Here is a 15,275-nt window from a genome sequence, read left to right as displayed (position 1 = left end):
AGTCCACTGTTACTGTCAACTTTACTAACACCTCGTTTACCGCTGTACTGTCCTGAATGTAAATGGCAACTAAAGCTGTAAAGAGCACCTCAAAATGGACATCAAGCTTCAGTGAATAAATTAAAAAGCATTTTCAAAGGTAATTCATACATCGGTATACCGCACTGTAATTTCAGAAACTATGTTGTACAAAATCTGCCTGAGAAAGTTAATGCAGGTGGATCTTCTCACGGTAACATCCAGACAGACTAAATACAAGGCAACAAACAATCTGCTGGAGGAACTCAACGGGTTGAGCAGCATCTGTGGGAGGAGAGGAATTGTTCACACTCACCCCCCCACCCCCACCCCACCTCGGTCCATTTGCAGCTCAATTTTTCTTTTCTCTCTTTGTCTGCCTCCATCTATCATTCACCTGCCACTATCTCCCCACTCCACCATCCTTCCCCCTCCCCTACAAGGTAGAACCTGCCCGTCATCTTGCACCCCTCCTCAGTCCACCAATCACACTTGGGCTCCTGTCTCACCACTCCCCCTCTGTGCTTTTCCTGGCCATCTCCCCTCTCTACTCTCAGTCCAATTGCAGGGTTTCGACTTGAACTGTTGATGATTCCTTTCCTCCCACAGATGCTGCTCGACCCACTGAGTTCCTCCAGCAGATGTTTGTTGCTCCAGGTTCCAGCATCAGCAGTCTCTTGTGTCTCTGTAAATACAAGGCAAAATCCCCTCTGTGTGGATTGGTGAAGTTAGAGTTGTGAGGATGCACATCTTCTAACGGCAGGCAGGTGTGACTCAGGTTCACTGTCAAATCATTATCTTTACAAGGGGAAAATAGTACTGAGACAACACCTTGCAACATGATGCGCAAATAAGGAGTGCATGACAAACACAGCAAATTTAATGCATTACCTATATGAAATACGTTAAGTAACTAATAGGTGAAAGTGAGCTTTATCTCATGTTGTCACTGACATAATTACATTCCTCTGAGACAGGACTGACAGGCCTCAATGTGCATGCATGAAATGCCGATTATTGACCTCAATGAGATGTTTTTCCAATTGGAATTAGCTTCAGGGATATACGACAAGCTGCCAATTCTTTTTTTTAGAAAGGTTATGGATTGGTTATTCTTAAATGAAGACAATAAACTAATACCACCAGAAATCTCAGCATGACACTTGCATCGCCAAAGGTGCAGCACAGGGAATGAAAAAGCACACAGCTAGGACTCTGATGACATTAATAAACTTATTGCATTCCAATCTCTTGCTTAAAGAGGTCATCTGAATGCTGCCATTGTGTTGCAGCTTGTAATTCCCTTCCGGCAACATTAATCTAAATGTAAGCTGAAAAGACAGGTAAGCACAGGAATCTAAAGTGTGCCAAGAGGAAAGACAATGCATTTGGGTAGCTGCAGAAAAGAAATGAGATTGATCCAAATCATTGCTAACAATGCAAAATAACAGGAGATTTCTTAATATGCAGTAAACCCTGCTCTGGGCTTATGCTTTCTTTACATGAACATTAAAAAATATGAAAATATATCTCAATTCCAGACCAGCTAAAGTGTCTGTGAAGTGGGACTTTGGAAGATTTCTTTTCTCAAAAGTGCATTATTAGAACATGTATTTTACCACAAGTAGTCACTGAATCATATAATGGTGACATAGCTCCAGAAGAGGCCATTCTATCTGACTCTCTTCCCTACACCCCCTTTTCTTTCAGGTACTGATCCAAGTCCCTTTTGAAAGCCACAGTTCAATCTACCTCAACTACCAGCAAAAGTGAGTGTACTCTGTGGGCCATCAGCCAGTGGGACAAGGGTAAAGAATTAGTTGGGAAAAATATTGTTAACAAAGACTTGTAGGAAATATACAAAAAGAGGGCCAGAAATAATACTGTATTTCAGGGAAGCAAATTACAAGGGAAATCAAATGTATTTAGTGATCTAGAGTCCAGCAGTGACAGTCTTGAATTTGCACCATGAACGCAACATACCATGCTGAAATCACACCTACAGCTGCAAATGTGTATGCCTGTTCATCCAACTAAAATGGAGAGGCAATGCATTCCACATACATACGATTCACGGCATAAAGAGGTTATTCCTCATGTTGCCTTGGGTATTTTAGTCAATTGTCTTACAGTTGTGTCCTCTGGTTCTTGACCTCTAGATCAAAGGAAATAGTTTCTTCTCCAGATACTCTGCCTGGGTTTAGACCAGGGTTGGAGTTGAATCTGTAAATGGTCCTTAAACAGGTTTGGTCCTGTTTCGAGCAAATCCTCCAGCTTGCTGTAAACTTAAGCATGAAACCAGGGAGCTCCATCGTAAACGTTAACTCTGTTTCTCTCTCCACAGATGCTGCCTGTCTGGCTGAACATTTGCAGCTTTTTCTGCTCACATTTCAAATTTCCAGCATTTGCAGTTTTTTAAAACGTTCATTAGTAATAAAGCTGAGTGGGTTTATTACTAATGAAAATAAAAAAGAACTGCATTAAAAACAGCATCAACATTTAATAACAACATTTAAAAGACATTTGGTAAGTACATGGATGGGTGGGGTTTAGAGGGATATGGGCCAAATGTCGGCAAGTGGGACTAGTTTGGTTGGCACCATGGTTGGCAAGGATGAGTTGGGCCGAAGGGCCTGTTTCCATGTTGTAGTATTCTATGACTCTATTAACCCAAGCAGGGGATGCAACTAAGACATGCTCAACACAGCTGACTCTGTCAAGTCCTCCCCACCGATATCTGAAGAATTATTCCAAAATAGGGAAAACTAACCCAACAAACTAGTCAAACAACAACCTGACTGCTCCACCACTCTGGTAGGAGGAGCCAATCCTTGGCACACAGCCAGGAGGGAAGGGGGAGTTCTCAGTGTTAAATCTTGACCTCATGAAGTGTCAAGGCATTAGGTTAAAATTGGGCAAGGAGACCTCTGGTTGATTAGCATTTCCCAGCCTCCCTCAGCTGATGACTCAGTACCCCTCTACAATTAATGTGATTCAGAAGCAAGTGTACACTGGATGGAAACACCAATGCCCGTCATCGAGTGGCTTTTCAATAGGATTGTAAGTACATGGAAAAACCACCCCCTCATTAAAAAATACACATCATCCTGACTTAGAAAGATGTTGCTGTTTCTTCATTGCTACTGGGCCAAAATCCTGTTCCTACCCAACGAGGCTGTGGGAAAGTCTTCACCACATAGACTGCAGTGGTTTAAGAAGGTGACTCTCAACCACCTTCCAAAGAGTAGGTATGGATGCTCAATAAATGCTGGCCTTGCCCACATTCTGTGAATGAGTAAAAAGAAATGGATTAATGAGGGCAGGCACAGAAGAGAATGTGGAGCTGTTAGGAACACCTTGCTCAGCTAGTGAGTATAATCAGGTTGTTGGCAATGAATAGGAAAATGCTTTGTAACTAAAACCCATTTAAATAAATATAGGTCTTGTATCGGTTTGAAGTGAGTTTCCTGACAGTATAATTTTGCTTGTTCATGTTTAATTACGCAAAAAAAAAACCCATGGTTTCATTAAAAGAGCAATTTCAAGCTCCCGGATTTCACATTTAAGCTTACAGCTAGCTGAAAGATTTGCTGGAAACAGAAATAAATCTGTTTTAGGACCATTCACAGATTCATCCCCAACCTCTGTAGGGAAATCTGCCTCAGCACTTGGAAGTTAACACTGAAATTCACCTCCCTCACTTTCCACAGTCCCACCTTCCCCCTCCCCCACACTGTCATTCTATGCATTTGGAGCCTCACTGTGTGACGTGCATTTACAAACCTTTCCAACATCCACTATGGGAATGGTTAAAGAGCATAAATCCTGCTAACAACAGGTTGTAGCTGTGTCAAAATGTGACAAATACGCAATACCCAACCACAGAGAAAGTAAAAATCCCATACTACTTGAAACTCTAAATGCATCTTCTTGACAGAATGCTCGACCCTTCACAATATTGATGCACAGGGAGTTGCTGAGTGAAAGAATGAATCCCCTTATATGCCAGATGGCAGACGATTAAAATGTATTATGGTTCTCGGAGAATTAATATAGTACAGACACTGACCTCTAGTTATGTTGATTTAGTCCTCATACAGGATTATTATTCAGCCACATGAACTTCACTAATTGAAGCTGCACTTTTTATTCATACTGGATTTTTTAAAAATTACAGCTTATTAAAATATGGAGTTGTTCAATAAGCTCTCTCTTTAACAGAGCTCACTGTTTAAAGCTAGTTGTGTTAATGTAGTATCTTTCTTTAATGCTGTAAATGTCCCAAGTCATTTCAAAGAGAGACAGATGTCAGGGTTAAGAGAGTGAGGAAAAAAATGATGGCAAGCTTGGTGGAAAATGTAGGTTGATAGCAGCCTATTTAAAAGCAGGAGACAAGCAGCAAGTTGGAGAGGATGAGGAAGAGATTTCCAGAGAAAGCAGATGGCTCTGGCACCAGTAGACAGAGAGGAAGCATAGAAGGCTGGTGGCAGAGTGAAGAGACTGGGTTGCAGAGCTGAGGCTGACACTATAGTTAGAGAGGGCTTCATAAGAATACAATAAGAAATGGAAGTAGGCTATTTGGCCCTTCAAGCCTGTTCCACTAGTCATTAAGATCTTAGCTTACCTGGCAGTAAGCTCAACTGAGCTTTTCCATCTACCCATGGTAACCTTTCATGTGTTTATTTACCTTTGCTTTAAAAGTATTCTAAAACGCTGCTTCCACTTCCCTTTGAGGAAGAAAGTTCCAAAGACTCATGAGAGAGAAAACAAAAATCACCTCATCTCTGTTTTAAATGGGCAGCATTTTATCTTTAAACAGTGACCCCAAGTTCTAGGTTTCTCCAGGACAGGAAATATTCTCTTCACACCAACATTGTCAAGACCTCTCAGGATCTTAAAAGTTTCAATCAAGCCCCCTCTCACTCTTCTAATCTCAGGCAGATACAAGCCTAGCCTGGCCAACATGTCCTCAAAAGGTAATCTTGCCATTCCAGGTTATTAGTCCAGTAAGCCTCCTCTGCACTACTTCTAACCTATTAACATCTTTCCTTAAATAAGGAGACCAATACAGTACAAAGTACTTTGGACGTGGTCTCACCAATGCTGCATATAACTGAAGCAAAACGTCCCAATTTTTGATTTCAATTAATTCAATCACTAGCATTAAATGATGATTGTCTGTTGGCTTTCCTAATCATGCACTAGGACACCCTCTGTATCTCAGAGCTCTGCAGTCTCTCATCATTGAGATAACTTGCATTTTTTCTTGTTCTTGTCAAAGTAGACAATTTCACATTTTCCCACATTATACTGCACTTGTCAAATCTTTACATAATCACTTATCTATATCTTGTGTCCTCTTTACAATTTACTTTACTACCTAGCTGTGTATCATCAGCAAATTTTCCAACCATACCGATTGCACCTTCATCCACATCATTTATGTACATTGTAAAAAGTTGAGGTCCCAGACCAACCCTACGGCACACCATTCATATCTTGACAACCAAAAAATGACCCACTTATCCCATTTGCCAGACAATGCTCTATCCACACCTATTTGTTACCTCCTACACCATACACTTTTATTTCCCACAATAACCTTCCTAATCCCCAAATCGAGTGCTGTCTGGAAGCCTAAATATTATACATCCACCAGTTCATCTTCATCCACAACATACATTACTCCTTCAAAGACATTGGTCAAACGTGATTTTCATTTCACATAACCATGCTGAATTTGTTTGATAACCTTGACTTTTTCTAATTGTTGTGCTATAGCATCCTTAAATATAGCTTCTAAGAGTTGTCTATGACAGATGTTAAGCTAACTGACGTGGTTTCTTGCTTTCTGTCTCCCATTCCTTTTTGAATAAAATAGTTATATGAGCTATTTTCCAATGTAATGGAGCCTTCCCCATGTCTAGGGAATTTGGAATATTGAAACCAATGCATCAGCTATTTCACCAATCACTTCAGGACACTATTAGGACCCAGAAACATGGCATCCTGCAGATCCATCAATTTTCTCAATATCACAGCCCTGACAAATGTCATTTGCTCAAGTTCCTTCCTCCCTTCCAATTCCCGATTGATAGCTATTTTTGGGATGTTCCTTACATCTCTATAGTTAAGATTAATGCAAAATACCTCTTTAATCCATTTGCCATTTCTTTTGTATCCACTGTTAATTCCTCAGACTCACTCTCTATAGGACTAACACTCACTTTGTTAACTCTTTCCTTCCTTAAATATGTATTAAAATTGTTACTATCTGATATACTTCTGGCAAGCTTTATCTTATGCACTTTTTTTCTGTCCTTATGCACCTTTTGGTCATTCTTTGGTGATTACACACTGTCCAATCTTCTGACTTACCACATATTTTTGCACAATTATAAACTTTTTCTTTAAATCTGATGCTAATTTTAATTTTTTAGTTAACCATGGATAGTTTTCTTTCTCATTGGAATGTATTAATTCCAAGTATTCTTAAAATCCTCATAAACACCTGCCACTACGTCTCAATTGACCCAAACCTTAACCTAATTTGTGAGTTCACTTTCTTGCCCTCATAACTGCCCTTAAATGTGTGGAACACACCCTTAAATGAGGGAACAACTATGTGCTCTGTTACCACTTCCTTAGGAAGAGTATTGCCCAATTGCTGATGTCAGACTAACTGTTTTGTAGTTTTCTCTCTCTGTCCTTTCTTAATTTGTTGCATTCTAATCTGTGGGACCAGTTTCAGAATCAATGGAATTTTGGAAGATGACAATCAGTCAATTCATTATCTCCATAGCCATCTCTTTCAAAACCTTTGAAGTAGGTTATCAAATTCTGGGGATTTATTGGCTTTCAGTCTGATTAACTTTCCCAGTGCTTGTTATTTTCTAATAATTTCTATGAGTTCTTCATTTACTTGACACTTACACTCCACTATTTCTGGGAGGTCTTCTGTGTCTTCTTCCCTGAAGACAGACAAAATATTTGCTTAACTTTTCCATCTTTTCTTTACTTCCAAATATAATTTCTCCTGTCTCAGTCTGTAAGGAATTCACATTTAACTTTTGTTACCCTGTTCCTTTATAGGTATCCATAGAAGTTTTTACAGTTTGTTTTTCTGTTTCTCCCTGGATTACTCTTGTATTCTACTTTCCTCTGCCTTATTATTTCCTCGGTCCCCATTTGATCAGTTCTGAAATGTTTCCAATCCTCAGGCCTACTGCTTCTTTGACTGTATTATAAGCCATTTCTTATGATCTAGTGCAGTAACTTCTCTTGTTAGCCACAGCTGGATGATTTTTCCTGTTGGGTTTTGTACCTTAAAAAAAATATATTTCTTGTAAGCTACGTACTAGTTCTTTAAATGTTAGCCATTGCTTGTTTACTTCAAATCCTTTAAAGTAGATTCCAAATCTACCATAGCTAATTTAAGCATAACCTCACAGTTTGCTTTGTTTAGATTTAAGATCCTGTTTTCACATTGAACTAAGTCACTTGAAATTTTTGCGTGAAATTCTATCAAATTATTATCATTCTTCACTCTCACTGCACAATGGTCTAAAATAACCTGTTTCTATTTTGTTCCTGCATACATTGATTGAGGAAATCATCTCTAATATATTGCATGAAATCAGGCTTGAAACTATTCCTGCTGATTTGGTTTGAATGGTCCATATGTGGGTTAAAGGCCCCATGATTATTACTTTATTTGTGTTACATGCTCCTGATTTATACTATGCCCCACATCACCACTATTGTATACAACTTCCACCCATGTGTTCTGCCCATTGTTTCTTTGCCCCACCCACAATGATTCCCCTTGATTTCCAGAGCTATAGTCCATTCTCTCCACTGCTGTTATCCCATCTTTTATTACCAGCATTGATCTTCCTTTTCCAATTGGCCTATCTCTTCTAAAAGATAGTATCTTGGAATTATTTAATGATTTAATATCCAAGCTTAGTCAGTGCAATTATGTTCATAAATGATCCCTTTTTTTTTGAAGCCAGTGACTCAATGAAGGTCAATGAAAACAGGGATAATATTTCAAGCAGTACAATGTAGAGCAGTCTCTAGGAGACTGGTGATGGTGGCCTTGAAGAAGTCAAATCTGGAGATGGCTGTGATCAGGCAGACCTTGCTAGCTTTGTAGAGGTCAATGCAAGCATGCTTAGTGATGGATTTGATGTGCAGTTTGCAGTTTGCTCGCCAGCTCAATGCAAAGTTAAACTGAACATTACCCAACAGCACCATTCAATGGATGCAGACTTCGAGTGACAACACAACTGATGGTTCAGCATTTTTCACTAGGTGCTTCTCTACATGCAAAACCACCTTATTTTGTGGTGTTACCTGATTACTTGAGGGAATTGATAACATCACTGAGAGGAACCTCTCCCACAGATGTTAGAACTGATTCCATCTGTGAAGTACAGAGCTGGGGGAGTAAAGCATTTATGTGCAAAACCACAACGACATCACTACTTCCAAAGGGACAAAACTCAGGGTCATCCATGTTTTGATATCAGTAAGACAAATGTGGTTGTGGAACAGTGTGTTATTAGCACACATGAAAACTAACCTCACTTCTACTGATGAAGTTGCTGAAGAACATATGTAAATGTGGAGAACGAGATCAAGCTGGAATTTCAGGACACTCCATAAATGATCCAGTAGTGGTAAATGCCATAGGTTGTAATGAGAAAGCGAAGAGGGAAACTTAGTGAAGACGGCTGGAAGAAGTGGAACACAGAGGAGAGCAGGATGGAATGGAGGACATGCAGAGTGGAGAAAGGGATGATGAGGATGATGATGAATGCTTCACTCACTAATAGAAGGTATTGTTAATGTTTTAGGCTAATGTAACCTTGCTCCTGGAGGCAGGGCAGAAGCAGGAATGAAGGAAGGATTTGGGAAAAAGTCAATACAAATCTGGATATCAATGCTGCATTAAAAGAGAGGAAGGCTTGGATATATGTAGACTTCAAAGGGACAGGACCAAGCTGTTAATTTTAGGAGGGAATATTGCTGTGCAATGGAGCAATAAGGAATATTAGAGAGTGTACATTTAAAACTCTTGTCCACATTTTCAAATTCCTACACAAATTTATCCCTCTTTATCTCTGTAATCTCTCCCAGCACTGTATCCTTTGGAGATATCTATACTCCTCCAATTCCGAATTCTACTACATCCCTAAGTTTAAACATTCCACCTGTGTCTATCACCCACCTCGCCCTCAGCTCTGGATTTCCCTCTCTAAATCTCTCTGCCTCTCTACTGCTCTCTCGTCCTGAAAACTTTCCTTCCTCAAGTTCTTGGCTGTCTGCCTGAACATTGTCTTTGGGGCCTCAAAGCCCCGTGAAGCGGCTGAAGGAGTTTTGCGACAATAAAGATGTTGTTTGATTCTTTCCTCTGCATATTTTTGATGAGATGTAGACTAATTTGGCTGTTTCCTTGTATACTGTCAAATGCGACAGATTTTATTCAATGCCAATTTTCTTGGTCAAGTATATGATTTAAAGTCAGGATTGAAATCACTGGAACCACTTATCAAATATTCAAACCAATTTCATTTGTTCATATGAACAATTGTTAACAGGATAATTTCTGTCCCACTCAATCACAGCACTGGAGTTTGAAATGGCCACTTTGAGACCTCTTTTGATTTGCCTTACTTGTGAAGTGAAAAGGTTATAGCATTAGCTGAAAAAGGGCATGCTTTGTGGTTGAGAGATTTCTCTGAACTTCTCGGGTCAGGGTTGGATTGAGTAAGAGGCACATAGTGAAATACGTGCTCTGACTGCTGCAGTCTCAAAGTGCGTGCTTGGACTGAAATATCAGTGTGATTGGGGAAGAATGAAAAATCGATATGTCATCTGCAGCGATTTGAACTTGGTCACTTTAACTTTCTTCAAAAATGGTTTGACACCCCACTGGCCTGATTCCTCACAAAGCCAGCAAACTACACAACTAATGGTGTCTGTCACTTCCTCCCTGGATACCTACGTTATGGTCATCTTTTACATCCCACCTCCTCAGGGTTGGAGGAGCATAAGAAGCCAGTTTAAACTGGATCAGAGAAAGGTTTCCAATCACAACGGATGCAGAAGCAAAGTATATACTTTCCAAAAATGAAATTTTGGGGCACTTTGTTAGCAGTAAAGAACTAAAGGTGGCTCCCAAATACCTCACCAGTGTGGCCTGGGAAGACTTAATACCTGTTCCTATTCTGGTGGTGGATAATGATGCCACCTTGACCAATTGGAATGTACATAGCCAATGTTGTCGCAAGCGAATGCTGACATACAGCCAGTTCAAACTTCATGATGACCTCAAATATGGGCCTACTGAGTTGCACCAACAACTTCACACACAACCTTAAAGTGTGATCCTCTTGCTATCCTTCATATGCACACACACATCCCAAATCATCAGCATTACTGGTTGACAATTATGTATTAGGTGAGGAATAACTTAAGGACTGCCTCCATTTCTTAAAAAAATGTAATGGGTTGGACCAGCATTTATTGACTAATTACCTCCAAACTGAGAGGCTTGTTCAGCCGTTCCAGAATCAACCAGTGTTGTGGGTCTTGGATACCACAGGGTAATGACGGCAGATTTAATTCCCTGAGGGGCATCAGTGAACCAGACAGATTTTTATGAGTTTGCACGGTCACCATTATCCATATATTTTAACCTCCTTTAATTTACATTTCACAGTTGTTGTGGTGAGTCTTGAACTCATAACTTAGATCAATAATTCAAGGCTCTGGATACCAGCCCAGTAAACTTAACCACTCCCAACTATAGCAAGGGCATGCAGTTTGCAGTAGAATATGATTTCCTGTTGCAAGAGCCAGCTACACTGACATAGAGGGATGGGATGAATAGCTTCAGCATCCGAAGCTTCATACATTTTTCCAGATTTGGCACTAGAAAATCTTTGCGTGGCTGGCAAGGTCTCACCTGTGTCAGTTTCAACTGCCAAAAAAATAAAGCCTACTTATGACCTGATGTAGACTTAAATAGATCTCTTATTTGGCGCAGCAAGGTCTGAGAATCTGACTTCAGTTCACATAAAAGATTGGGATTATAAATTACAGAGACACAAAAAGGTGCCCAGAAGACTATTTTCAAAAATCCAACTATGTCGTGGGCAAATGGTGTATGTCTCTGCCCAATTACTTCAGTCAGATCAACCAATCAAGTTTTCTGAACCTTATACTCTTGGTCAAGCAATACTGCAATATATATTCTTTCAATATTCCACACAACATTCTGAGATAGGGAAAAATGGTTTGCCGGGCCACCTATCTATTCATCCATTCTCAAATTATTTTAGGACAATAAAACAAACTACAAACACTTTACCGTAAGCAGCAGACGTTCTGCAATAACTATACAATTTACTGGAGGATATTTTGACTTAACCACACGTTGAAGTACATTCATACTGGAGCGAGCATTGCAAACGTCAGTTTTGAAAGACACACATTATAAATATTAATGCCTTTCCCCATGACGTAATGGTCTAATATTCAAGACATTAGCTCTGAATCAGAATCAAATTTATTATCACAGACATATGACATGAAATTTGTTGTTTTGCAGCAGCAGTATAGTGCAACATAAAAACCTTTAAATTACAAAAATAAATAAATAGTGCAAAAAGGGGAATAATGAGGTAGTGTTCATGGATCTGCCGCTGACTGTAAATAGCACAAAGTTAGCAATAGAACTTGAATTCCAGCAGACAGCACAACGATAGTGTTCCAAATTTCTGTTGGGTTCACAATCAATTATAACTGTGTTGTACTCAGCACCAATGGAAATACAGATATTTGTAGAGTGACAAAGGCAAAGATCAAAACATTACCGAACAAAACAAAGAATGAACATAATCAAAATAGTTTAAACAAGGGATAGGTTTCTTTCTTGACTTTCTTATCAGGTTGATACCTTTTGTCAGGATTCTTAACAAATAATTCACAGCAAATTGCAGAAATAATTGCAAATGGGAAATTATTTTGGTTCTGATGAAAGATTATCAGCTTTAAGCATTAATTTAATTTCTCTGTCCACAGATGTCACCTGAGTATTTTCAGCATCTTCTGTTTGATTTCAACTGCCCAGCATCCACAGTACTTCACTTTTGGAATACGTCAGGGACCAGGATTAATGTTACTGTTGAAAAGTGGTGTATCGATGATTTGCTATTATGTAAGTTTGTTCATTTGAGTCTTGGATTTGGAGTATTTCATGATCAAGGCTTTATTTAGGGAAAGGGTTCTGGCATGTTTCTTGTTCAATTACCTCAGCGCTTAAAACATTAGGAAGTGTTCATAATCTTATTGTGCAGTGGAGGTGTCTCTGAACCAACCGGGGGTCCGACAAACATTAAAAAACAGGTAAAAATAATTTAGATGCAAATGTTACTGTTTAGCCTGAAGGAGTATGCTCATAATCCTTCTGCACACATTTTAAATTCTAAAAGAATAGCCCACTGGGCAATATACTGGTACAACCAGTATATGTGTAATTGAATACCTGCAAGCCCCCACAATTCATAAGAGGAACACAATGGAAGAAGCTTTTAGAAATTCACTATATACTTGCCTGAAAATATATTGCATTCAGCTGCTTATTGGGAAAATAGCGTACTTTATACAAATCAGAGGAAAAAAAAACAAAGAAATAACTAGTGTTGACAATAAAAAACCCAGAGAATGCTGGAAACACTCAGTGGGTTAGGCACTATATGTGGAAAGAGAAATGCTTAATGTTTCACATCAAAGATCCTAGAACTGGGAAAGAGGGAAAACAGGTTAGTGTTAAGTAATTGGGAAGGTGGGGGCAGCGATGGATATATAGTATTTATTTAGCAGCATAACTGCTTAACTAAAGCAAGCTAAATAGGGAAAAAAAATATTGATGGCATTCAACTAGAGTTAACCATGGGGAAATTTGTGCTATTTTCAACTTGCAATTAACACACTAAGCTCGAACTTGGTAATGGCATTTGGGAAGTAATGTGAGCAGAGGTACAGGAGTGGATGAAGAAAAATTGTGAGGGAGAAGGGTAATGGAGAGGAGGATGTTTTGGAGGAGGTATCGTGAGTGGAGGGAAGTGCCACAGGCTTAGACATTTGTTTTGCCTATTATTGGTGTACCAGCTCATTGTTGGGATTGGTGCTAATGCTCAATAATTTCACCTTCAACAAGATCATCAAGCTGTCAAACGGAAAGGTTTAACACTCTAAAGATGCATTAAAGCAGGACCTGACATTTTTCCACATGAACAACAGCTTCCACATGGCAAGCTGTTATTGGGCACCTTTGCCAAATGGTGCAAAATAACAGCTACCTATCTCAGTCTTCAGTGACCTTCCAAATAAATACAAAACAATTATTTTCATGTTGACGCAAACCAGTATTGCAAAAGTATTTTACATTCGAGTTCCTTTAAAAAGCTCAGTTTGCACTTATTGGAAGCCGTTGAAATTGAAAGTGCGAGTCCGTGTTGCATTCATGTTTCATTCACAGATGCTAATAGTTATCAGAACAATCCCATTCCACAGGATATAAACTTTCAGTTATGTGAGATGGAGTAAGCTAGCATTTTTTTATAAGATTCTTGCTTTCAGATTTGAAAAAAAAACCCAGTCACATAATACAGGCATTGCTTTTGTCCTATTATTCCAGTCCTGGAGTGTAAGCACTTACCTTGATAATGGAATTGGAATGAGCCTGGTTTTCTAAGTTGAATGCTTTGGAAATGGATAGAAAGTTGATTGCTTGGGCTGCGAATCACCTGCCCCTTCATTAAATCGACTCATTGGCAAGAAACTGTGGTTCATCTCCATCAAGTCCTTCAATTGTCAGCATCTCTCCTTCAGACAAGCTGATGTTTTTCACCTGCAGAGAGATTGGATAGAAAATATAGTTACAAAATGACTACTTATCAATGTGCTTTCAGCATGAGCAAAGCAGAATGAGTATTGGAGCAGCAAAGCTCTGACATTTATATATTTTGTCCTCCAGGATTACACAAGTTGAATTTTATCAAGGAATTCATGCACAGACGTTAAATTTACCACCCTTTCAAGTTAAATATTAGTCAAATGCAAATTCAGTGATCCCTGGCAATGAGTTGTGTTGATAAAGAAACATTTGGTGCAAATTAAGGTTAAGGCACAATAGTTCGATCTTTGCTTCTTACAAGAGCAGGCAGTGTAACAGATTGCCCCAGTACAGTTTAATCAAATGTCTAAACAGCAGATGAACTGGCAACCAGCTTATTCTGGGTTATGGATATTGTGCAGGATTGAAGTCAGGAATAGGAAAAGGAAGATTGAAAACACAGAGTGCATAACTATTGAATGTACAGACCTCTGCAAATATAAGTTACAGAACACAATTTCCCCATGATTTTTACCTTCTATTATCTGACTGTCCATTATAGAGAGTGGAGTAGGTCACCTAAGCCTGTGTCTTAAATGATTTTTTTCCAGTGTTTTCAGGATTTCTTGCTCAGCTCCACTCATCCATACAAGTCAGATCATGTTATCCTCTCTGGGTCAGTTGGTCTTTTTTCAGTCCTTGTGTCAGATTCAAACCTGACCTGGTCTGTTTTAAACACATGATCCCTATGTTGCTATTTCAATATCATAACCAGCAGGTTACTGACCTATGCCAGAAAGATTCCTCCTTTAGAGGGCTGGCCCTGCTTCACCTAGTTTTCCAAAGTTGTGAAGTCACTGCATGGCAACTTTGGAGAAGAATCCTCATTAGAGAATCACCAAGCACTGGTTTCTGGTTTCTCTGTATCAGCTGCCTGCACTAACAAACTAATACAAATGTCAGCTAGCAACACAAACCTATAAAAACCAGCAAACTTGTGTGTGTAATATTTATATAGTTTTCCATATACTGTATCTGAATGCAATTTTAAAGACATTACAACATTAAGGTTTACTATTAGTCTAATTATGGTCAAATTTTCAAATAGTAACCAAACATTTTATTATAGTTTTAATGGTAATGTGCTTTTTAGCTAGGTTTCTATGATCTTTTATGTAGCACTGCATCCTTTTCAGAATATCCAGAGTGCTTTACAGCCAATTAAGTACTAATCAAGTGTGATTGCTGTTATAGGAAACATAAAGCCTATTTGCAGAGCAAGCTCCCACAAACAGAAACACGGTAATGGCCAGATCACATGATCTGTTAATATTGGCCATATCATTGA

The 15,275-nt window shown here is 39.1% G+C and overlaps 1 protein-coding gene across 1 annotated transcript in view; it reads right to left on the bottom strand.

Moving 5' to 3' along the window:
- Positions 1-15,275, bottom strand: part of sez6b (seizure related 6 homolog b) — a 677,849-nt gene that overhangs the window by 241,944 nt on the left and 420,630 nt on the right. Inside the window, 2 exon segments of the mRNA XM_052035955.1 lie at positions 13,751-13,855; positions 13,858-13,942. Coding sequence (XP_051891915.1) covers positions 13,751-13,855; positions 13,858-13,942 — 190 coding nt within the window.

The sequence above is a fragment of the Pristis pectinata genome, chromosome 21 (genome assembly GCF_009764475.1).
Source record: "Pristis pectinata isolate sPriPec2 chromosome 21, sPriPec2.1.pri, whole genome shotgun sequence".
NCBI classification, from domain to species: Eukaryota; Metazoa; Chordata; class Chondrichthyes; order Rhinopristiformes; family Pristidae; genus Pristis; species Pristis pectinata.
The sequence above is the reverse complement of the archived record's forward strand: the minus strand, read 5'-3'. Positions and strand labels throughout refer to the sequence as shown.